This window comes from Gambusia affinis, linkage group LG09, assembly GCF_019740435.1.
Source record: "Gambusia affinis linkage group LG09, SWU_Gaff_1.0, whole genome shotgun sequence".
NCBI lineage: Eukaryota > Metazoa > Chordata > Actinopteri > Cyprinodontiformes > Poeciliidae > Gambusia > Gambusia affinis.
In genome coordinates, this window is record NC_057876.1 from 6,049,487 (window position 1) to 6,076,170 (window position 26,684).

Below are 26,684 nucleotides of genomic sequence, written 5' to 3' on the forward strand. Positions count from 1 at the left end.
GAAGCACATTTATGGTCACTCTTTAGTCGTAAAATATAAATACATCCACATGATCTACTGTCTACATTTGGCCAGAAGGGAGTTAAAACAGCACAAGGTGCCTCCTGTAATACAATCATGCTCCTGTTTAAGAATATTAACAGAGAAATCCCTCAATTATGTAAAAATAAAGACAAAAATCTGTGCTGTTATTTTAATCATACGACTTCAAATTAGCCAAAACAAACCAACTCCAACTGAGCTTGTTTGGTTGTAAAATTCCTTCCTAAAATTGGACAAATCAGTGACTTTACTCAAGTTTGTCACCTGGATAGTTCAGAAATTCAAAAAGCTTTCGAGTCCATATTTTATAACTAACTATGGGACCATGCAAAGGTTAGATGAGCATAAAGCGTTGAAGATAAACCTCTGCTTTAGTCATTGATCACATGTTTAAAGGAGACGACTATAAAGCTATTGACGTTTGAAAGATTGAGAAAAACTCTCCGATGTCTGAAGGAGTGTTACAGATACATGTGTAACACGCCTCTGTTCACAGTAACTGCATTCAATCATATTTTGAAATGGGATGATGATTTGATGTGCTCACCAAACAAACTGTAAAAAATAATAATAAAAACCCAGTCCTGAGAGTCTGAATTTATCAGGACAATTAGTCAAAATTGTAATCATCATGAGCGATTTATTAAGATAAATGAAAAACAATACTGCTGGACGGAAGAGCAAATTTATAGCAGCAGCCATCAGGGGTGGGCAATATATAGTTTGAATTTTATCACAATTTAAAAAAAAACATGTTTGTTTGTTTGTTTGTTTTTTTAGATAACTGCATGGCAGCATTTATAGCACAAACATGAACACTGCTCTTGAAAACCATTCCTGTTTGAAATGAGTTACTTCAGGACGCCACAATCTGAACAAAGTGATTTATATCACCAAACTGTGAACAGACTCTTCATTTAATCATATTTTAACATGAACTGATATTCTACTGGTGCGCTTGTCAAAAAATTATTTAAAAATAAATAAATTTAAATAAGTGTTGCGGAAATAGTAAAAATCAAATTTTTGTCCGTTTTTCTCAAACATTAACTGGAACTTATCGTAACATAAATCAAAAACCTTATCATGACAAGAAAGTTTTCACGATAAATGATAAACGATAAACGATACGATAAGTGTCCCCTCGTCCTCCTCTGCTCAGACCGACTCATGGTGGGCAAAATAAATAAAAAATAAGTAAAATCGCAAACCTTCAAAATAACTAGCGTCCGTTTGTGCTACGTTCTGCACTGAGCAAAAGGATTTCCACTGATTTTACCTTCTATGTATCTGGACTATACTTCAGTTCCACTACATCTTTCACAGCCTACAACAGAACCTCCCTGCAGAAAAATGAGAGAAACAGAGTCAGGTGAGTAGGTTGTCTTTAAAGGCAGCTCTGCTCAACATGCTGCAACTCTATACACAGACACGACTGGATCAGGTCAGTCAGTGTGTTCACCATCCCTTCCTGCAGTAAATCTAAGAAAGAAGAGCGGTTTAATTAAGCTTATAAAACGGTAAGTAAGTAACTCTCCCGTTGTACTGAATGTGATGAAAGCGGCTCTCGCTTATTGAGCTTGACACTTGTGACGCGTTGAAGTGTGGAAATCAGCCCTTCTGCCCGGCTCCACCCTGACCCGCCGCGCTCGTTACGTCCGCACGGCTGAGTGCGCCTTGCGTAAGCGTTTTAATATTTCAAGGCCCGAGATGAAAAATGCATCTCCTTGAACTGTAAGTGCATGATTGGCGTTGGACGAAAAGGTCACAACGGAAGGCGTGGAAGAAGAGGGAAGTGCTCGCAGCGCGCGAGCAGAAATAAACGGGCTCCTTTTCTCGCTTCCGTCACGTTTCTATTTGAGAGACAGAGAAACAAATCTGACGGCATGAAAGCTCCCAGAGTTGTTGACAACTTCGCTCAGACAAAAAGGACGCTTCCTCACGAGCGCGCAGAGGCGTCGCGGTGTAATTCTGGGGCAGGTGTCCCACGCCGCGGCCTGCCAAGCGTTCTGCACGAAAAGGTAAGACTGACAAAAACGCCTTCAGGTCTGCCTCTGCGGAGTCCCGTTGAAAACAAAAAGAAGAAGAAACTTCAGAGCCCGCTTTGAAGGATGGCGAAGAGGAAGGCTTGCAGGCGGGACGCGCCGGCTACGCCAAACCGTTCAGAGGTTCAAGACGAATATGTTGTCTCGGGAGTCGGAGGGATGCAAACAAAGCGACGTCTAAGAATAGACTCCATTTGATTAGCGCCAAGACAAATGCGGACTTTTGAGAGCGAGTCTCGTTAATAGATTTGGCTGTTCGAGTTTGCATTGATTGAGCTCGGAGAGTGGCTTTGATTAAAAGGAATTGCGGGGGCCATTGTGTGAGAGGCGCATTTGTGCCGTTGGAGGGAGAGAAAAAAAAAAAAAGGTCCCATGATGCACCGAGGCAATGGGTGATTGGTTTAAAGCCGCTTGTCTGGCCGATATGATACGCTGTGCAGTCCATACTCGGCTCCTCTCCTCTCCTCTGCGTCCCAGCTGATGCAGCAGGAAACAAAAAGGCTCCTTCTCTCAGCTGGAGCTGGGAGGAGCTGTCAGTCCCTTCAGCTCAGCTTGATGATAGCATTTCAAGTGACACTTTGATCCTCGCTCCACACTGTTTGTTTTTTCCCGGTGATGAAATTCAGCTCGAGAGGCGTGCAACAGGGCGCATCGTTACAACTCGGAGCAAACAACCCGGGCTCCTCCCTAGAAGAAGAGGCTCACGACGACTTTTTTTGTTTGTCACGTCTGCTTAGAGAACACTAGACGGGGTGGGTGGCAGGCGGAGGCCCACCACCCCGCCCCCCTTCACCCTCCGCTGGGACCCGGCCAGGGCGACGCTGGAGCTCGGTCTAAACTCTGGAGAATAAACGAGTCTGGCAGAGCGGAGAGTCGTCTGAAAGAAGCTCTTAGAAAATTCTTTCTATGCAGCCAAGGAGAACATTTAAGGGTGACCTATTACGCAATACAAAACATGTTCATTACATTACGTTTTTTTATTATTATTATTAATAAAACATACAGCTGTATCTTTTTGAAAAGCAGAAGTGGAGTCTCCTGCACATCCAACAACAATGCATCATGTGGTTTCTGGACTGCAAGTCAACAGCAAAACAATTTGTCTCTTCCAGAAGCCGTTGTACCACGCATACTGCGGTACGACAAGCTAACCAAATGTGCTGGGACTCTGCTTGGGTTGCTAGGTAACAGGCTCAACACTCGTCAAATGTGGCTTAGCAATCGAGAGGTTTTTGAAACAACACCAAATGACATCTGAGTTTATCTTTCAAGCGCTTGGGTTGTTTTTGAAGCAGTAGAAATCCAAATGGAAGCACAAAAACATACAACATGTGGGTTTTGCTGAAAGGCTCCTTTAAGAGTTGCCAAACACTGCCCCTAGAGGACTGGAGTTGAATCCTCCTTGATGTACGTCTTGAGCTTTTTCACTTTTTGTCTAGCAAACTTCAACATATGTTATTAGGATTTTTACGCTGCAGGCCAACAAAAAGTATTGCATATTAATTTATGGGAAGAAAAAAGATGCACGGCTTCTAAAATAAATAATAAATAAAAAATATCTGTGAAGGGGCATTTGTTGACCTAAAAAATTTTTCATTTTGAGGTTTTTTGGGGGTTTGTCTCTCCAAATTGGTTGAATAATGTCTGAACATCAACTTACCAAATAATTCCCAAAAGTAATAATGTTTGGATATCAAGCAGCTCTACCTGTATGTTCACGAATCTAGTGGAGCTTTTAGTAGTTTTTATTCTCTAATTTGTGGAGTCTACAACTATCGGTTGTTCTGTCAACAGATTCTACGACGAGTCGTTGATCTCTGCAGATAAAAACATCTTCAAATCCATGAAAAGATTTCTTTGTTGCTTTCGCTATTGATTGAAAACATTCAAGGACACAAATTTGATGAAGTGAATGAAACAAAGAACAACAACACATTCCCCTCTCTTGAAGTAGATTTGCGCTTTTATCTTTCCTCCTTCCTCCTTCTTTACTTTTAATTTCTTTCTATTTCTAAAAGATCACAAGTGAAACTCAGCAATCCGCGGCGGGTCTTTCCACAGCTACAGTAAACTGAATTTACTGAGTCTCAAGAAACGAGTCTTCGCTTAAAATAATAATGGTAACGAATAATATGAACAGCTCAAAAAAAATATACAAAAAGAGAAAAAAAAATATCCGTCTGGAAGTGTTGGCTCATTTCTTTCTGTAGTGATAATGCTCCCATTGAAGACTCCCACAGTCACAGCTGAAATAATATGCAAATATCCAACCCGTGGGGCGCTCACTCACTGACACGGTATCAGCAAAGAGACAGACGTCACTTTTTGGTGGGCTTAAATGTGCCGGAATCAAAAGACGGAGGCATGATTAATAAAGTGTACTGCAAGGCAGGCGAGACAAGGGGAGCACTTTAAACAGGATGCCAGCCCTGTTGGGAGCGCGCTGCTGAGGCGTCCTGCAGAGCCGCAGCGCCTGGCAACCCAGACGAAGCTGCTGGAGATAAGACGGGGCAGTTTGGAAAGCTAAACAATGGGAAATGAGAGCACGCGAGAATGGGAAATGAAGTTTATCTGGGTGAATTAATAAGGAGGCCTTTCAAACGATGCAGAGTGATACTTCTGCACGGCGTCCCCGCCTCGTCTGGGGGCCTCGATAACGGCAGTCAGTTGCGCGGGGCGACATGTCTGGAGAAAATCTTAGCCTGGGGTTTAAGCCTTGGGACACATGACCCCATTTCCACTGACTCTCGAGGCTCAGCACGGCTCTGCCCCACTCGACCCAACTCCACTCTGCTCAGAACCTGGTCTGTTTCCACTGAGAACCTGAACTCTGAAGTGCTGGCCTCCAGAGTCATCCTCTCTTATACATGACCTTTTATGCTTCCTTGAACAGGTAAGTATAACCGCGATGGGCTAAACAGAACCTGCTCATTAAATTTTTTAAATAATGACAATTTAGTCTGCTCAGTTCTTCCTGTTTTGAGTCGTTTTAGGGCATCTTGTCACTTTAAATCCAAATAAGCTGCTGCGGGCCACGCCCCCGCAACTCAACTGTAAGCCTGTATGTGAAAATGGCTGCAGACAGATGAGCAATTATACGACTGTACATCTTTGAAAAGCAGAAGTGGAGCGTCCTGCACAACCAGCAAATGGTTTCTGGATGGTAAGCCAACAACAAAACACGTTCTCATTTCCAGCAGCCATTGCACAACGCATACAATGGTAAAACGCAGCTGATCAAACATGCTGGCGTTCTGTTTGGGTTGCTAGGTAACAGTGCAATGCCCAACAATTGTTACTCAACAATTGGGAGGTTTTTGAAATGGCTCCTTTTATAGACACCAAAGTTATTCCCTAAAAAAGCACTTTGAATGTTTTTAGAAGCAGTGGAGACCCAGATGGAAGTATAAAACATGCAAAGAGTGAAGTCTGCATAATAGGTCTTCTTTAACTGTTGGTGTGTGAAATCATTAATAAAAAAAACACCATTAAATATTTATAATTTTTATGTATATCAGGTGGACATTTCTTTATTTAATGGTGTAGCTATTTCTTTAATTTTGAATGAAACGGCTCTACGCACTTTTGGACCTCCTCTGTAGCGAGATCCTCCCTTGTTTTTCACACTCTCAGTTGTCTAAAAACAACATTGCCAAGTTAAAAAGTAGCGATTTTCCCACAGCCCTTCTCTAACATATCAAGAGAAATACCTCTCATTTATATGAACTGTTTTCTTATAAGCTTATAGCAGATTTTCTGAGATACGATCTATTTCTGTATAAGAACTCGTCTCCTGCCTGTATACAGGTTTGTATTACACCACCAATGATTTGGAGGTTTTCAACAAATACCACCATCTGAGCAAGGTTTTCCTGACAGAATTGGTGTATTGTGTTGCTTTGATGAAATTATTTTTAGGCTCGTTTTCTAAATACATAAAGCAACTGCTGATGGGACAATTCTCCTTTTGAAGGAAAGGCTTTTATCTATTATGCTAAGACGACGCAAACACCAGCTAAGCACCATCGCCTCACAGCAAGGTCACTGTGTGTGTAAGTGAGTAGTTTTCATATTCTCTTGGTGCTCGGGTTGATTTTTTAAAACTAATAATAATAATTTCAGGTATGTGTTTCCTCCTACAGTCCAGTAGTAGCATGTCGGGTTCGCAGGTGGTTCTAAATTGACCCTCTATGTGAATGTGTGTGCGTGCAGGGTTGTTTGTGTCTGTACGATCGTCCTGGTCTATATTGCCCACCATCTTGTTTGTTGCTCCAGCTCCCCTGGCTGCCCACCTGCGACAATGAAAAGGACGCTGCAGGTACACAAAGGGTACAAGTGACTCCACCAGAGACAAATACCTCCTCTTTGAAAAAGCATTATAACGTAAACACATTCCAACAAAAAGAAAAATAACTTATAAAACACTTTAAACCAAATTTATGCAGTAAGTTTTACTTTGGAATATTCTTTAGAAACACTCAAGCTAGCAAAATAGCTAGCTGAATGTCTATGCTAGCTAACTATACAGCTAGCTTAGACATTACATCATTTGGGCTAACTAAATATGAACTGAAGTTCTGTTTGTCTTTCTTACCTGGTAATGCCTGGAAGCAGAAGGTTTAGTTTAGTTTATTTCTTCTCTAACTCTGACTGTTTCCTGTTAGTTTCTATTAGACATTTCCTAAGGTCAACAAGCTAGTCATTAAATTGACTAGTTTAATGAATAAGCTAGCTATATTGCTAGCTTACATTTTAAATCATTTAGGCTGAATGGCTGAACGGTGCTGTTTATCTTTGGGGCTTTTTTCTACCTCAGTTATTTCGTATTCTTTTTTTTTCCATGTTTGTTTTTCTCCGAAGAGTTTTTTTGCGGCAGTAGGGAGACAGGAAGGAGGGTGAGGAGAGGGGAGAGGACATGCGGCAAAGGTTGCTGGGACCGGGAGTCAAACCCGCGACATCCGTGTCGAGGACTAAGGCCTCCAAGCGTGGGGCGTGCTAACCTCCTGCGCTGCCACAGCACGCCCCAGTTGTTTCCTATTCTATTAATCGAAAATGTTAATTTTAGTCTGCTCAGACTAAGCAGACTAAGCCTCCTGATTTATAGAGGCGACCTCAACACAGATTTTGTTGAGGTCGCCTCTATTACTTTCAAAGTAAATCAAAGTAAGACTGGTTTACTTTCAGACTCCAGAATCCAGTAGTTACCTCAACAAGTACGAGATGTGGAAAATTGCCTAACAATGCCTTCTTCCTAAGAACCGACTGCAATAATTTTAGGTGAATATGTAATGAAGACGACATGCAGACAGTCTTTAAAGAATTTGGCTTCTTTAATGTGAAAAAGCACTTTAGCCAATCAGGCGTAAAGGCAGAGGGTTAAAACAGTCCAGCTTATAGATTTATTTTCATTACAGTGAAGACATTCCCCTTATTTAACCTCGAAAGATGTGCAAAACATGCACAATGAAAAACTAAACTTTTTTGAATAAAATATCCGTCTGTCCATCAGAGATACTTTGGTCTACCGAGGCCTCCAAGTAATCCAATGTAAGAGTGCACTGTTGCACTTTCAGTGAAGATTGTATTCCTCTTTCTAATAAGTAAAAAATAAAAGAAACAGAGCCTGGTCCTGAATCCATAATCACGACCACAAATCCCTGTGAGATGTAATGAGTGGAAGCACTCTGCAGTCTGAACCATTAAGATAAGATCCAAAGCGGGGAGCCAGTTTGCTGCGTTTGGGAAGTTGGGCATTTTGTGGATCGAGTTTTGACTCGTGATGCCACAGTAACCCGACCCCTGACCCTGACAAGTGACATTACAGCTGCGGTGTGAGCGTCGTTTACCGCCGGGACAAACAGGAAGCTTGCTGAGCCGGGGAACAACCTGCAGAAACAACACGCTGGATGAGGCCGGGGAGGAGATAATAATCGCCACGAAGGTTTCCAGAGGATTTCTTTTTAATTAAAGATTTTAAACGTCCTTTTTCTCGCCCGTATTTTGTTAGGCACAATTAGATTTTCCTGGGTAAAGAAAAAACATTAAAAGAGATGCACCCAGAAAATGGCTGACACCAGAATGTTTTATTTTCAGCTTGATCGGGCCTGACCAGGACCGGACGAAAACTCAAAACCCAGATCTCAGCGAGGCTGCGGCGCCTGAGCATTACCGTGTCACTCTTCGGTGCTGACTCTGTTACAGAGTGAAGAAGGCTTTATGGTCTCTTTATGTCTCAAAGGAAACTGTAGTTTCTACAACATGTCGAGATGTGTCCGGTTCATTTTGGCTGCAGGACGGCGAGAGAAAGCAAGCCGGTCAGTGGATAACAGGATGGCTGAATCTAGTTAAGCCGATTTGCTCTGTTTTAGGATTTTCAGCTTTCAACCACCATCTATCATACAACTTGTTAGATTTGGAAACTTTGTCCACCTTTGGAAATGTTAAAGTTGAGGTAAGAATCTACATTCTCAAGTGAATGCAGCGCTGTTCTTGTAATGCTTGTCCAGCTAAAGGCGCTAATCGCTAATAAAAGTTGACAGAAGCGGCTTAAAATGTCGTTTAAACATTTTAGTGTAAAATATGAATAAAGCTACTTCTACAGCGGCTTCTCTCTAAGCCGTGAGGTTTGGCTTAGAGAGAAGCCCTGATCATAACTAATAACTCAAAGCAGATTCTAAAATAATTTTTTTTTTAGTATTGTCATATCTTACGATATCATAGTTATTAAAGAAAAATCGGTCAACTCAAAGGCCTGGCTACGGAGCCTGATATTGGGAATTGGCCACAACATTATGATCAGTGTGTCTTAAATTTAAAAGCAACAAACTCCAGATCAGATCAGAAACTAAATACCTCCAGAAATTAACAGCTCTGAGTCTTTAATGGACTCTTTTGGAAGTAAAACAAGCTCCCTTAAGGTCGTTTCCACCGAGTGAAACGCATCTACTTTAGTCTATTGTATCTTTTCTCCTAAATCTCTTTCGACGCCTCCTCATTGCCGACTATAGGTGAATCTAGCAGAGAAAAGAAGCAGCAGGCTTTTCCCTGACACACACGAGGGGGGAAAACACGACATGCTGCAGCGGAACACATTTTAGATCTTAATTCGGTGGTAAACTGCACCCATCAACATCTACTTTGTATTTGCCTCTGGTGATATGAGTCTATTTCCCCAAACAGCAAACTGGATAATGAGAGTAAAAGATAAGAAGCGGCACCGATGGATTTATACCTGAAATTTATAATTTTTTTACCCTTTTTTTTTTTTTTTGAGGCTCTCTGTGTAGCTTCTGCTGCTGCTGCTGCGGATGTTTCCTTCCTCGGGCTCAAAAGATGCTGAAAATGTTCCGCCAGGCTCACTCAGTAGCAACAACATCCTTCCTTTTTTGGCTCCGAGTGAAACCTCAGAAGTCAGAGTTATGCCGCTTTATTAAGTACCAATCTGAACAACAGTTTGCCGGCACAGCAGAGGGCTCAAAAAGTCTCGAAAATCCCATTACGGGGGAAACTAATAAGTTACGCATAATGATAAAAACACAGCAATTAGGTTAAAACCAAATTAGGAGCGGATCGGAGAAGATGTGGTAATGGCTGGCGTACCCCATCGCGTCTGGTAAACGATGCTCAAAGGAGCCCATTGGACATCGGCGAAACTGCCTCTCCCCGAGTTATTAGATTAGCCCCGGGGCAGAAAGTAAACAACTTCAGACATCTCACAGCAGGCGAACATCCCTCCAGCCCTCGCCGTTATTGGATTACTCAGGGAAACTTCTCCAGAAGACAAAACGACTCCGTGGAGAGAGCGGAGCAGGGGATGGTTATTGGCGGGCAGATGATGCAGAGGGCAGAGGGCCGGCTCGGGCCGCCTGCAGCACTTAAGGCTTGAGCGGACGGCTAACGACCTGGGAGGCGGTGAGGAGGGGGCGTTAGGGCGGGGGTTGCCGTCAGAGACCACCGGAGTCCTGGTTTGATTATTGGTTAACAGCAGTCGGGCTTCGGGCCTGCCAGGATCTGCGTCATCCGTCTCCTGTCACGTTTCATTTGGGCCACTGCCGCGGCAACCGTCCACTCAGCATAATCGGAGACAAACGAGGGCCAACCTCTCACAAGGTCAACGACCGTCTTCTCCAGGGCCACTGTGGGGGCTTAGAGGGAGGTTCTGTCGTTCTGATTCCTGATACACTTAGAGTAATTAAAACCCAACGAGCGGAAGAAGCATTAGTCGATGGAACTTCTTTTATTTTTCCTGAGACTGCTAATGAGATGCTAATTTGTTGGCCCGCTAGGAACGAGGTACGAGCGACTCAAGGACACGAAACCAGATTTACATGCACAATCTGAGGGGCGAACTTTTTAAATGATGACGTGAGCCGCCTCCAAACTCCAGATCGCTTACAGAGCGCCGGTGCCTCTGGGTCGGAGAACGTCTCAGCTCAGACTCCATCGGATCGCCCTCATGCTGCCTGAAAGTAGTCCAATTCAGACCTGTTTTCGAACACCCCACTGTGTCAGCCCCCTCTTTCTACACATCCACTCATTCCAGGATCACCAGGCTGGCTGGCTGGCCCACTTTTTTTTTTTTCTTTTTTAGCAGATATCACACAGACTCTCTGATATCTTCACACACATTTATAAACAGATCGCACAGCCCTTCCCTCCCCTTCCCCAACACCCCCAACCTCCCAATCGGGCCAATCCTGTCCTCTCATGTTTATTAATCAGGGCTGCTCTTTGGACGTGCGCTCGCCTCCCTTCAGTCGGTGGCATGCACCTCAGGAGTGCTGAGCTGTGATGAAACCGAACAGACAGTTGTGTGGCCCCGCTCCCCTCAGCCGAGAGCTCGTTTTCTGATGTGTCAGTTTACATAAGACGCCCGCAACAACCCCGCCTGCACCGTCAGTCAGCCCCTCGCGCCAAAATAACTCCCGCAATTCTTTTTTTTTTTTTTTTAAAGGCTAAACAAATAGATGTCTTATTAACAAAGAAGAACAATTGGATTTTTAATCTGGCATCTCGGGGTCGCGCCGAAGAAGAATCCTGAAGGACGCCATTTGCTGGGAGAGCAACAATTAGAGCTGCCAATCATCCGTAGCGCCAGAAGACAGTTTGGGTTGAACCTCTGCTTCGTTGAGTTGTTACACTGGGGATGAAGACAGCGCAGGATGTGGGGTAACTTGGCACATGAGAGATATCAAGTTAGCAAACATCAATCTGTGACTTTGTTGACTCTGCTTCAATGGAGAGTTTTGGGGCGGGGGGTTAAGTTAGAAGAAGGGCAGGGATGGAAATATCATGGGAACTGTTCATTTAGCAGCTTTATCGGTTGACATATTTTTCAGACTATAAACTGCTACTTTTTTCCCGCGCTTTGAACCGTGCAGCCCATCGGTGTGGCTTTCCTGTGGATTTGTCTTCAACCACCAGGGGGCTCTTTAGCAGGAAGTGAATCATTGGAAGTCAAAATTGGAAATCAAAGAAGGACGTGCTAAATTTCAATTAGAACAAGCACATGCTAGCAGCAGGCAGGACGGAGAAATTTCTTCAAACTCATACCTCCTCATCATGGAAACCACACAAAGAAAAAGATGCAGCTCTTAAGTTGAGGGCTATCGATCTGGTAGTACAGGAGGGAAATAGAGCCGCTGCACGTTGTTGTGAACGAATCCATGGTTCGACGTTGGAGACGGAGGGCTGCATCCTTTATAGCAGATTTATTCAGGACGCTGCCCTCTGAAGAGCAGCGGAGATATCAGCGGCTTATATATGTACGTTTCCTGTTTTGTTTTGTTTTTAAACTTTGTGGGTGCGGCTTACAGTGAGGTGCGCTCTATAGTCCGGAAGATACGGTATGTCAATTCATACCAGAGGGGGAGATGTTTGGTACGGAAGCCGAGATCAGACATTTACTGCATGTACTTTTCCCCGATGGTTTTCTCCAGATAACGAATTGATTGGCGTGTGTGTGTGTGTGTGTGTGTTGAACCTGACACCATCCTTCAATTGCAGACCACAACAGCAGGACAGGACTTAGTAGAGCAAGTCATGGCATGTATGGGTAACCATAACTCTTTATCTGAAGAAAATCATTAGGAAAAAGTAATACAGCCATCTTGTTATCTCAAGAAAAGAAATAATGTCTTCTTCTGAAGATGGAATAAATAATCTCATTACCTCACAAAAACAGCCATCATTATTTGGTGATAACCACATAAATTTCTGGTGATATCGGGGAAAAGAAAAACACGAGTACAGCCACTCTGAGCTCCCGTAGTTTTGCATGTGCTTTGACAACAATGAGCAGAGATTATCCATTACCTGCACATGAAGTATGTGGCCTCGTGTCTCACAGAAAACAACTGCAGAAGATTTTAAATGAAGGGTTATGCAAGTATGAAAGGCTGATTGATGAATAAATCTGTAAATCATTGGACTTTTCCAATGACTAAGTGTCAACCAAATAAAATTAAATGTGTTATTTGTTGTCTCAAACAAATAACACATTTTAATATTTAATCGGCTCAGCTCTCATGGTGCTGCCTGGTGCACAATGAGAAGGATGGAGCCTCATCACTTCCTTCCTCTGGAGAAATAAGCCGCCTCAGCCTGTGAGCTCTGCTGTCCGGTGTGACTTCAGAGCCAGTTAGGACTCAAAGTTGTTTTGTGACATGAGTATCTCACCGCTCACATAAAACCTTCATTAATCTGACGTCATTTCCTCCTCATGAGATTTGTAAGATGCTGGTACGCTTAGACTCAGCGTTTTCAAGCTAAACAAGGTCTAGATGGGCCGTCAAACTCATTTTCATCCTGGGCCGTATCAACAATCTGAATCTTCTTAAAGGGCCGGTTGAGCCAGAATCTATTTCTAGAACCAATTAAGCTGTTAAAAAAACAAAACAAAAAAAAAACATCAATAAGTAGATGTTGGTTTCAGCATTTAATAACTATTTCTTAAAATGAAATTAATATCAAACACCTTTTCAGTCAGTGATTGTTTTTGTGGGTTTTTTGCAATCAAGTTCACAGATTTTGTGGAGCTAATTTAGAAATTTTTGTAGGGAATTTTTTACAATATTTAAGCTAATATTTGAAAAATGACTTTTTAAAATATATATCTATATATACCGCCGCATTGATTATGATCACGGACTATAATTTGACATCAACTAAGGCTGAGGCAGCCGTCACTTTAATCCAAAGTTTTTGGCCAATTTTGGAAAAAAACAACAACAATTGCTGTAAAATCAGATACAAATCAAAAATATTAATTTTGTGTGAATTTTGCAGATTTGTTATAAACTGGAGGGACTTATTGATGTAATTTGGAGTTTAGAGGGCCACCTAAAAAGCTACAGCGGGCCAGATTTGGCCCCCGGGCCTCGAGTTTGACACATGAGGTCCAGATAGAAGGGACTCTACGTTCAGCCAAAACAGCTGACTTTTCTCCAGATTTCAGTCGGAGTTTGAATGTCAATGATTTATTTTTTTATCCTAAAATAGAAAAACAACAAACACATTCCAGCTTTATTGCCATAAGAAACTTTTCTGTAAACTTTGCTTATTAAGTGTTTTTGGAGGAAACATCTTAAGGCATGTTGTTGTTTTTTTCCTGTTAAAAAAAAAATAATGCCACAGTCGGCAGTGAATTTCACAGCAATAAACACAGTAAAGACGTCCGTGTCATTCTTTTTGAAAACGGGGAACTAAAACAGACGTACTCTGAGGTGGGAACGTTGTTTTTCAGCTGTGATGTTAATACAGTCACGCAATTACACCAAATATCAATTCGCATTAGACAAAAAAGGGGAAAAAAAAAGAAAGAAGTACCATTAAAGTTGAAAATTCTCAGCTTGAATGTGTGCGAGAAAAACAACAGCAAGTATGCGATCCTTCTTCACCAGCACTTAAACACATTGCAGACCAGATTGAGCGACAATAAATAACACTGGGTGGAAAACAACGTGAGCTTGAACAACTTTTCTTTCTGGCTGTTTGTGTTCGTTAGCGCTAAATCCCAGACAAGATTTACTACGGGCATCTGTTCATTATTCAGTGCTTTACCCGTAACTTTGCTTGTGGACTAATTTGCTTGTATTTCTTTGTGTGTGTGAATTACCTGGTGGGAATTTTACACCAACGTCAGACTGAGACAGTCGTTTGCTTTCCGTACAGTGAAACAGTGTGGGACCCTATCCGGTGCTACACGAACTCTCTGTGCATTTTTGTCAAGCTTATTAAAACCCCTTCGCGCCACTCTGGAGTATTTCTTCTTCTGCTGCTTCTACAAACAAAAGATGTCTGGCAATCTAATGCACATGTACGACATGAAGCGCAGGATGTTGTGGACATATCCATGTGACACTTTTGGTCTGATAAAATCATGAGTGGTTTTAAATCTCTCTCTCTCTCTTTCACGCCTCTTTGGCGATCCAATTGTGTGGGAGACATTTTGGAGCTCTGGTAAAACTGGCGTAGTTTAAACGCCTACCTGAGTGTTACTGCTGCAGAGTGACCAGAGTGAACTTACTCATCGTCTCCTCAAATCATCTCAAACTTGTTTCTTCAGAGTGACGGCAAGTCTTTCACGGACAATCCAGAAGTGCGTCTTTGCAATAACGGTGGCATGGAAGATTTTGATAGTGGATGTGGAGACGACTAATCTGCAGCAACTGTGTGACGCTTTCAATTTTAGAGGAGCTTTCCCACGCCTGGTTAGCTCTTTGTTATAAGGAATTGAGGCAGCAAAAGAGAATCCAGCAGTACAAGTAGATCGAAAAACGACATGCCCAACACGTGGGTAATCCAACAGTAATCCTTTCTCACTCTGCTTTGTTCTGTCTCTTTAAAAAAAAAAAAAATAGGATGTGTGAAAAAAAACAAGTTTGTCATCTTTTCCATACACGAGGTTGTTGTTATTTTTCTGTCTAAATTCACAAAACCGAGCCTCGTCATGTCCGTCAGTTCAATCTGAGAGGTTTGCTGCCCTTTTAAAGTTAAGAAAATTGACATTCATGAAATCTGTGATTCTCCCATTAGTGGTTTATAATTAACAATCTGACACTTCCAGAGTGATTTGAGACTTTTCAGCGTTGCTCTTTCAACTGTGTCAAAACTCTTCAGGTATGTTACCTGCATTTACTGTATTGTGGCGATGCTAACAGTGATGATTAAAACTGTTATAGTCTGTCATGTTCTCCAGGACTAAACTCAGTTTCTTTCCCTGCTCACTGGGAATCAGAGGAGCTCCTTTAGTTACAAGTTCCTCTCACTGGGTTGTTTAACTGAGAGGATTAAAAACTCCTTTGTCCCACGGGCCATTAGTCTTTATAATGCTGCTATTTGTGGGAGGGAAAGGGAGAGAGACGGGGTAACTAGTATTTTAACATATTTAAGCACTTTTATTTGACCTCTTTTAGTGGTAATGTATTTATTATATTCTTGTTCCTTTTATGGATGTCTCCTGCTGTACGATTGTAATGCTGTGTGGGTGTGAATTAATGTGTGAGCAACAGATAACCTCAATTTCCCTACAGGATTAATAAAGTTTAACCTAACCTAACCTAAAACCGTACAAAAATACCGCAGCAATAGATTGTATAAATATGAGTGCACTTCTTTGCAGTTAGAGCCTTACAAACATGAATACTTCCCTTAAAAAGGCAAAAACATAACGACTAACTTATTATTTCTGGCAGTGCAATGATTGTGTTTGATCATATTTTTAAATTCATAAATATTCATTCATGGAATAAACAGACCGAGAAGCTCAGTCATCCGGGAGAGACTCAGAGTAGAGCCGCTGCTCCTTCACGTCGAGAGGGGCCTGTTGAGGTGGCTCGGGCATCTGGTCAGGATGCCTCCTGGACGCCTCCCTGGTGAGGTGTTCAGGGCACGTCCCACCAGGGGGAGGAAGACCCAGGACACGCTGGAGGGACTATGTCTCTCGGCTGGCCTGGGAACGCCTTGGGATTCCTCCAGAGGAGCTGGTGGAAGTGGCTGGGGAGAGGGAAGTCTGGGCCTCCCTTCTGAAGCTGCTACCCTCGCGACCCGACCCCGGATAAGTGGAAGAAGATGGATGGATGGAATAAACAAAGAAAAACAGTGAAAGTAAACCAAAATTCTTATGACAATAAAAATAAGATTACAACCAACGATATATAGTGCGATAATAGTTATTGTAAATTTGAAATGATCCATTCTGTTCCCCAACCAGTTCATTTAAAATGGATTTTCACCACACTAATAGTGTGTAGTTGCATGATAGACAGACTATTAAGTTACTGGAGAACATAACTATCACTTAAAAGACCCTGTTGCTGTTCCAGACTGATATTAAGGTCCATGTAATCTCAGTTTTATCGACAATTGAGGAAAAAAATACTAAAAGTTAGTCTGATGTGCAACTAAAAGTCAATGGATTGCGAAAGTTTGTCAATGCAAAATAGACAAAATGGACTCCTGAATAGCCAATATCAACCAACAGCATGCAGGAAAAGCAATATGCATTTGGGAAATCGGCTTGATGATCTCACTTATGTGGATTAAAATGAAATCTTTTCATCTGTCATGTCAGAAAGGAGGCTGAAGTCCATCCATTACGTTGCGTATTGCTGATACTAAGAGATCAGCTCACGCTCATTAGACGGTCAAATGGCACTTAAGATGTCCACAAGGGGCCGCGCGTCATTAGAAATTCCCAACATAATACCTACTGTATTTCTAGGTATCGATCACGAAGAAGCCTAACATTAAGGCTGCCAGTCATCTAAATGCTTTAAAGACAGCCATTACTTTGCAGCTGTTTGGAGAAGTTGACTTCAAAAGGGTGAAAACCTCTGGTGTGTTGTTGCGCTTGGGAAAGAAGAGCAGGTGGAGTCGGTGGGAGAGACATGGGGGGATGCAGGGATGGCGAGAGCATACAGAGATGGGAGATAAAGGGGTAGAGAGGGGAAGGCCTTTGATCTCTGGCAGGAGTCAGCGGTGAAGAAAAGAGACGGAGAGCAGCAGAGACGATTACAAACAAGGCATGCACTCAATTCCCAACAGCACCGCGAACGCAGGAGGAAGAGACAGGCAGGGGGAGAAAGAAAAGTTGAACAGATTGGGAGAGACAGGACAGGGTCACAGAACGAGAGACGGAGAAGAAAAGCGAGGATGAAAATGAGGCAGAGGCAAACAGATAAGACCAGGATGTTAAAAGGATTTCAGTCCAGAGGCTGTTTGGGGAGTTCTATCAAACGCTATGCTAAAGCAATTAGTATTGAGCCCCTTCTTGGAAAGTGAAGCCAAACCACAGCGGCAGTCTGTAACATAGTTAGGGCGTAACAACCAAGTCGAGCAAACCCCACGGTCCCCATTAAACCTCAAGTTTTAATTGGCGTGTCAGGATGGTGCTGCTTTTCACAGCCCACAAGTGGGCACGGATGAAGAGGTTGGCCCAGCGAGCGAGCACATCCCGCTTCAAGAGGAAATCCCCGAGACAATAAACAGCGCTGCTTTGGCAGATTAAAAGGGTCTGTGTCAAGTGGCATCAAAAGCTCAATACCGAATGCAAAAGTGAAATCTGATGACAACAGTTGCTAGCATAGCGGCAGGGAAACGCTGCGTAAATCCTACGTCTTACGGCGTTGGAGCTACACAGCTGAGGCAAGTTTGAAACTAGGGAGTAAGAATAACTTTTATGAGACAGTAAACACAGAGTAATCAAATTAAAAGTATGTAAACAAGGAGTCAAAGGAAAAACCATGCATTAACCAAGCCACGAAACATGACGTTAGCTGGTCCCAGAAGGCTACATATTAGCTACCTTCAACAACCGGAGCAAAAATCCCAAAACCTCAATTTTACAAAGAGGTTTTAAGGTCTCAAGGGCTACACTTGGTGTCAAAACACACCGGATCATTTCTGCTTTTTGAAAACTAGCAAGCAACCACTTCAAACTTAAAAAGCTATAACAATATCTTATAATACAAGAAAGCTAACTGCTCAGGTTTGAAGCTTACAATTTATGTGATAGTCATTATTTCAGCGATGATGACGGTGAATCGTAACAGAGTTAAAAGGACCTGAGTGAATTATGCTGCAAGAAGCAAATGAAGCAACATGTTGCTAGCTAGCTAATAAAGCTAACTGTTAGCTAACACTGAGAATCTTTGTCATTTGTCATTTTAAGATACAATCGTGCAATAAGTCTGCAGGAAGTGGTCAGTGTCTGATGCAAATATTACTTACAAGGTAAACAGTATGTACACGAAAACAGACAAAAGAAGGATTATCAAAACCTCAAACGCTTTGAGATATATTAAAAACCTGTCCGTTTGTTTTTGCTGTTGTTTTGTTTAGGATGTTACCCAAAGAAATATGCGACTAACACAAAAGCAACAGAATAAACTGTTAAGTGCTACAACCCATGACTAAACTAGAGTGTATTCCTCACTTACACTGAAGGATTTAAAATGTTAATGTAAAAGAAGTGCATTTGATCTTGTTTTCTTGTTCCGGTTAAATCTGGATTTATTGAACAGAAAATAAATGAAAATCTCCATCCCTTGAAGGGAGGCATTAGCTTCATTTTTGACTGTAGTCCATCAAATACACGTAGAATATAATGTGATGTATTCAGACGTTCCAAAAAATGAAGTGGAACAGAATAAAAGTAATTCTGATAAACATTAAGATTATAACCAGGCATGGCTAAAGTAAAACTAACACCATACATCTGCTTTCCAGGCCAGTGTGTCATTACATTACATTATTTTTCCTGTTATAAGAACCATAATTTATTAGTAGAGTCAGGCGGTGCAATAAGGAGGATACTGAAGAAACCGAAACTGACAAGCAATAGGATGATTACCTTGTTCAAACATGTAAAATTATTATTTTACATGCATCAAACCTTTCAAATAGATCAGAAAGTGCAATTATGAATTTTAAATGTAAATAAAAAAACACGACGTTGCTTAGAGCACAAAACATAGATTTTGCCTCAATAGATCTGCCCTTATAAATCGGATTCATTGTTGCGATACCCGATCTAGAATTTTATTCTGAAATACAGCTCTGGAAAAAATAAAGAGCCCACTTAAAATTAAATGTTTCTCTGACTTTACTATTTTACTATTTATGTTGGAGTAAAGTGAACATTGCTCTTTTATTCTATGAACTACTGTCCACATGTCTCCGAAGGTCCAAGCAAGAAGAGTTTATATATATATATGTAGAAAATGAGAAATGGTCAAAATAACAAAAAAGATGCGGCGCTTTCGGACCTCAATTAATGCAAAGAAAACAAGATCATATTCATTTAAAAACGACTCTATTGTTTTAACTTTAACTCAGGAATCAATATTTGGTGGAATGGCCATGAGCTTTGAGTGCAGTGGGCTGTTTTTCCAGAGGTGTATAATTTAAACTCAGTTGTATTTTCAGTATACTTATACATGAACTGTGAAGCCAGATATCAGAGTCACAATGTGCTGCTTCCAGCCTCCTGTCTCCTCATCATTCCTTCTTACAGCAGCCACTGCCTCCTTTGCCTTCAGCGTTTTTGCTCTCAGCCTGCAGAGCTTCAACGTCAGCATCTCTGAAGTAGCACATTTTTCACATCAGTCCGTTGTCATCTCGCATACATCTGTTAGCTTTAACCACAGACACCAGTATCTGGTGGCCGCTCTGATCCAGCAGTTCTTGGGCTCTTTCTCTCCCTCTCTTTCTCTCTCTGTGAAAAACACTCTGCAGCGTGCCAAGTCCCAGGAGGCTGTCACTTTCAGGAGAAACACGTCTGGGGGGGCCGACAGAACTACATCTAAAGTCACTCAAACCGCATGTGTCTGCCATTCTAACATTTAGTTGAACAGCCGCTGAATGTCTAACCTCTTTCTGATTGTGCTTCTACTTTAATGTGTGACTCCCCAGAGAAGCAAGTCCCCGACGCCAGAAAGGCAGCACGGCGAGAAAAGTCAACGCTGCACAGATTTGAACTCATGCAACATCCGTTTCAGGCAGTTATGGCCGCAGTGGCGTCTTCTGCTTACCTTGGAAGATAGCGGCGTTCTGGATGATGAGGCGTTTGAGGTGAGCGCTGACGACCTGCAGCCCCGACTCCATGTTGCTGCGTGCAGCTACCTGATACCGCTCCTCCATCTTCTTGGAACAGCAGGCCGGGCCTTTGGTTTGGCAAACCTGCAGATCTGCACCTGGCAGTGAACCAGCAGAGACAGGATGAGCAGAGGGAAGGGAGCTGCAGAGGCACTCTTTGTTTTACTTTTTCGTCCGAGACAGAAGCCTCTTACAGCTCAAACACACAACAACAACAACAACAAAAAAAGACTCGGCATCATCCTCTGCAAGCTAAATGTAGAAAATGTAATTTTCCGCACATTCTGCACCCTTAATTAGGGTATTATTTCTGTGTACAGGCCCTGTTATTTGGCACAGCTGAAATCAAAAATAAATTGTGGTTTGAAAAGTGACTCATTTGGATGCACAGTCATGCAACAGAGAAATGTTTTCCAGCTCCCCTAAGAGATCGGTTTGGTCGACAGAAAACCTTTTCACCACTCAGATCTACACTTGATCAAGAAAAAGTCCTTTTAGGCACAAGTGTCGGCAACAGAAGACTTCGGTATGTTTGATATAGAAAATAGCCAAGCAATGAAACAACACTGGTTCGTCTGAATGTGAAAACTATTCACACAGTAAATAGATTCCTGGAGATTTTATGAACGAAACTGATGTATTAGTAAAATGGAAGAGGGAGTCTTCATTGGACTGATGTAGCTGTACGAAACTAGATAATCAACACTTTCACAGAAGAGTAATTAACATGTTTGTGCACGGACATAATGACCCAGCAGGTAGAAATAGTCAGATATTAGGATCTAATCTATTCTGACAGAGCTAAATAATTCCTCCTTTTTTTCCTGTTCCTATATGATCTCAACATTTCATTTAACTGGAAACAGAAAAAAAAACAAAAAAAACAAATCCAAACAAGTTCAGGAAGTCAAAGTAGATGCGAGTCCCTGAACTTTTCGAGGGGGTTGGCGACTGACTCTTTCAGTCAAGCCGAAGACCATACATGTGAGACCAACAGTACCTTGTTAAAGTAACCACATCGCCGATTGTTTTCACATTTTATCACATCTCTGCCACAGACTTCAAATGGTTCATTGGGATGTTTTCTGTGAGTTGGAACAAACACAACAGAAAGGTAAGAGGCAAGTTGTGGAGAATCTTGCTGAGGTTACGACACAATGTCAGTAGTCTGAAAGAAAAACACCGATAACTGAAACAGGTAGGACAAAGAGGAAGAGTGGAGCTGTCCCACAAACCACCAGACTAAACTTCTACAAACTGTTGGACTTGAACGTGTATTATGTGATTATTTCAGCCACACACCTTCATGAGGTTTCACACACATTCTAATGATTAGAAACAGCTTTTAAGATAGGAACTCATTCTAAGTTTCTGACCATTTACATCCTGTTAATGCTCATTGTAGCCTTTTAAAGGCAACACTGACGATTCTGAGGAGTGCCGACTCTTTACCAGGTTAGGCAACATCTAAAATCCCTCTAGTGAGTTCTGGTTTTTCCAAAGGTCTTCTCCCAGTGAGACAGGCACCCAAACCACATTAAATGACTCTATCCTGTAAAGAGGGGCTTCCAGCTCAATCCCATCTCTAGGTTGAGTCTGGCCACCATTCAGAGGAAGTCCATTTCAGCCACTTGTATCCGGGATTTCATTCTTTCTGTCATGATCCATATCCTCTCAGGTGAGGGCCAGACATTGGATGGACCAATAAATCGAGAGCTTTGCTTTCACCACAACAGACCAGAGCAGTACTTGCATTACGTCAGACGCAGCCCCAAGCTGTCTTTTTGACTCCGGTTCCATCCTACCATCATTTGTGATACTTTAACTCCTCCACTTGAGGCAGAGACTATAACCCTTAACGCAGAGGGAGCAGTCCATTTATTTCCAGGCAAGATCAATGGTCTCAACCTTCCAGGAACCAACTCTTATCCACCTTGCTTCACTTTCAGCTACGAACTGCTCCATTGCTCGGTGGAGGCCTTGGTCTGGAGACACTCAAAGAACCACGTCATCTTCAAAAAGCAAAGACGGCTCCCCATACCCGTCAACGTCTTCTCTGCCAACACAAACTGAGATCCTGTACAAACACTTAATCACTTAAGGAACTTGACCCGCATTTTAGATCTTGACTCAAAACTAGATGTTTGTGTGAGCAAGTCCCAAAACTTTGGCTTACATGATTAGGAACAATTGGAAGAACAATACAAGGTCGTCTACCATTACTGTTTTAACAACAAGACTTACGGTGATTCAAGTCTAGTGCTTACATTGACACTTTCTGGTCTCCTCCACCGCTACCAAAGACTCTTGCACACTATTAGCTGCACAGGATATCACCATATCCACTTGTGCTTTATCACAATTGGGTGGATACTAATCTATAATGGTCGCAGAGAAAGTTGGAAGTCTTGGACTTAACTTTGATTCTAGTCTGAGCCCATAAAAGGTAGAAAAAGTGATTAGTTCCTTCCATTCCAACTGGGAATTCACTTCAGCATTTGTCGCACGTACTACCTGGGCAGTGCTGACGTCAGTGAAGGAAAGGTTGCTGGATTTCAGAGACATGGGTTTTGGAGTGATTGTTTGACAACAATAATTTCTGCGATACCATGTTAAAGATGCCTTTTCAGAACACATGCAGCAAGTGTCCTTTCACCCTACCTGTGTACATTGACGCATACAAAGAGATGTCAGTAGGACTCAAGCACCCAGTTTGGAAAACAAAAAGGAGTTCCAGTGAAAATGCTTCCCTTCAGTGCTTCCCCCTTCATGCCTGCAGATCAGCGGAGGCCGCAGTAATAATGTGCCAAGCTGCGTTGACGAGTTGTTTGCAGGATTGGTTCTTGAGAGGCATCAGTGACAAGGGGTCTGATTGATGGTTCGGTAAACAAACGTCAGGGGAGCCTGCCAGCTTCCATGCGGGATGTGCAAGATGAAGAGACAGAAGCAGAAAGATTAATTTGGAAGTTGCATTCTGAGTAGGGGGATGGTGGGTGTATGGGTGGGGGGTCTCAGAATGCAAATGCATCAGAAAATGCCTGATAGCTTGCGTGTCAAAAGATAGGGAGGCGTCTTTTGTCAAGTTGGAGGGTTTATCCTAACGACAAAGGGGATTCTGTTGGTGTGACTCCTTGAGATCTTCAGACAATAGAAACAATGCAGACAAAGAAAGTTCATCTACCTGGAGATGCGACAAAGTGACAGACTGGATGATTAATAAGTGTGGAATCAAACAGAGGACAGCCTCTGTAAACTGCTGACAGCCATCGAGGTTTAGGGGGTGCAGCCTAATGAGCAAAAGAGGCAATAAAGCTGTCAAACGGCACCTTTTGTATGCAAACTGACGTGCTTAATATCTCAAATCAATACCAGCAAAAGACTCCTGACAGATAAGATCAAGTTAATTTCAGACTGCGGGGTAGAATTATTAAACTTTTACGTGAGGTGAGACGGGTCGCAGCAGAGAGGAGACGGGGATTTGGCAATTATTTCCAGCAAAACAGACAGATTCATCTGTACGTTTTGTCGTGCTGTGGATGATAAATGTGTTTCATTACACAAGTTCCACAGCAGTGAGGGGGAAAGGGACAGGATTCCCACTGGAGTTTCACAAATAATAAAATCACACCGTCTAAATATAAAGCCTTTCTTGTGACTGACAGATCAGTTGGGAATAAGCTTCCTCCGTCTCTCCTTTCGCTCAAGGCTCAGCTTTGGTTCTCCTCATGCTGCTGTTCGTTGTCTTTTTTCAAAACTTTTTTCTCTCTTTCAGCTGTGCAGTTTGGTGCTGAACTTGTTTTCACTTCTCCCACCTTGAGTTTAACAGCTACTGGGCACTGTAAGCAATTTTCTATCAGCCTGTTATTGGTTACTCACTTTTGTGTGTGCAGGTGTGTGTATGAATAATGATTTTTGTTGCCTCCTCAGGACCTTTTATGGTGGAACATCCAACCGCCTCGGGACTGATTGGACCTATGGACCAAAGTTCAAACCTGATGCAATAGAACATCATTTTTTTACTTTAGAACAAAGCCAAGGTGTGAATTCACTAGAAATGTCTGGAATATGACAAATAAAATTGTGGAATTTTATAGAACTTGGTCATTTGTGTATTTGCTGTAACAAACCTCCAAAAGTCCAAAAGATCTTTCATTGACATACACAGTGAAAGAGCAGTAATTCAGAGCAGGAGTTGTCTGCTCTGGTTGCTCAGCTCTCCCTCTCATAAAGACCTGAATGCAGCATAAATCTTTTTATTAGTGGCTAAGACTCGCAAAGTGGCTCATTTATGACACAGGAAAACAGCTCTGATTAGTTTTGTCCAACACCAACATGTTCTGATTCGAATGGTCAACTAGTTTCCTCTCATCACAGAGAGGAAACAAACCTGCATTAGCTCACCGGTACCATTTCTGTAAACTCTTGCCTCAGAAGAGATCCTGACATGACCTTTTTCAGCCATATATGCTGAGTCAGGTTGCCATTTAGTGATAAATGATGAAGCTACACATATTTCAGGTGACATATTGTTCCAGCTAAAAAAGCTTATTCAAACTAAGTTAGCCCTATGCTAGACTGAAGAACAGCCTCCAGAAACTCTAAAGGATGATATCCGATGGGGAAAGAAGAATATTTTTCTCTGCACAAAAGCTTCCTGACCCTCATTATTGCAGTGCAAATTAGAAGACTTCTACAAAAGTTTTCATTCTACAAAAGGGCTGTTTCTTGACTTACATGTAAAATTTGTATGCTACTATTCTTACAACAAAAATTGGGAAAGATATCTGACAAGAGCTTTACAAAAATCTAACCAATTAATTTATTTTCCTATTAGTTTGTTGAACTTGATTATATTAACTATCTAATGAGATACTTTTTAAGGTTAAAGAATGAGCCCAAAGCACAAGCCCTACAACAAGAAGTGCTGCTTTTGGCTTGTGAGTTATAAGATAAGATATGATTTGAGTGTAGATTAGGTTTTGCCATCCACCTGGGATGTTCAGATATAGGGAAACAATCAAGCTTAAGTTAAAGAAGATAATTAAAAATAAATAGACATCAATGGAAAGTCCCTGTGAAGATAGAAAGACGTTCTACGTGTGTGTGGGCGTGTGTGGGTGCGCGTTTGTTTCTAATACCTTGTGGGGACCATTGTCCTGACATACTACGTTGTGGGGACCCACTGCTCTTTGTGGGGACCGAAGCCTGGTCCCCACAAGGGGAAACGCTGTTTTTGGGTCAAGGGTCAGATTTAGGACTAAGGTGTGAATTGAGTTTTGGTTAGAGTTAGGTATGTAATGGGTAGGGTTAGGATAAGGTTTAGGCTGTAGAAATGAATGGAAGTCAATGGAAAGTCCCCACAAAGATAGCTGCGCAAACGTGTGTGTGTGTGTGTGTGTGTGTGTGTGTGTGTGTGTGTGTGTGGGTGCGCGTGTGCGTGTGTGTGTGTGAGTGTGTGTGTGCACGAGACTGTGACGGACAATTCTGTTAAACAAACTAAAGAAGGACAAAGATCCAGGCCAGGAGCAATTTGCATGTAAATTCCCCCATCAGACAACCTTGAGGCGACACCTTCGAGTCATTACATACATTCCATCAATACTCTGCAAGGTGTCAGTGTTGGACTGTTTCCCATGCAGAGCAACTGCCAGTATACAGGCGCCTTGCAAAAGTATGAATTTATCTTGAATCCATCTGCATTTTGTTAGAAAATGCTGAAATGTTTATTGTTGGTGAAATGTCCGTCTGAAATAAATTATCATCAATCAATCAATCAAAACACACAACAGTATTTTATGATGACAATAACTGAATTGTCTGAATGCTGAATTCATTATAACTGAATAACAGAATTCAGAATTCCTTTAATGGGTTAATTTTAAAAATATTTTTTACGTATAAAAAAAGAAAAACAAAGTCAAATTTTCCTTCCACTTTACAATCATGCACTACTTTGTGTTAGTCAAATCATAATGAACAGAAATTCTTGAATGTAATGAGACAAAATATGAGAGAGTATTAATTCTTTGTCACATGAACGCTAAGAAATCTGTAATCAATTGAGAGTATTGGAGTCTTCATTACTTTGTTCTGAAACTTTGCCTCTATTTTCTGCTTACAGTTCCTTCTTAAAGCATCCATGCAACTGATGTTTACTCATCAATCTGAATGTAACATGTCTACTACTAAACAAGCTTGATGAAGGCTGAGGTTCACCTGCCAGCAAAACCACAACCCTTACCATAAAGTCCAAGCTTCAATTGAATGGTTTAGATCATAACATATTCAGATGTTTAAATAGTCTCGCCAAAGCAAGGTTATTATCGTTAATAAAAACTAGCCAATACACTAACCTCCAAAACTAGTTGCATTAGATGACTAAAAAGTCACATCAAAATAAAACTAAACTATCACAAGAAGCCCAGAACTATTACAACCCTGATTCAAAGCCCAGATGAGAATAGATGCTCTCCATCCAATCTCATCCTGGGTTATTTTGCA

The 26,684-nt window shown here is 41.9% G+C and overlaps 1 protein-coding gene across 1 annotated transcript in view; it reads right to left on the reverse strand.

Moving 5' to 3' along the window:
- The window catches only part of gpc3 (glypican 3), a 147,561-nt gene that overhangs the window by 113,283 nt on the left and 7,594 nt on the right, over window positions 1-26,684 (reverse strand). The window contains exon 2 of the mRNA XM_044127787.1: window positions 20,120-20,281. Within this exon, the coding sequence (XP_043983722.1) occupies window positions 20,120-20,281 (162 nt within the window). The remainder of the gene's footprint in view (window positions 1-20,119; window positions 20,282-26,684) is intronic.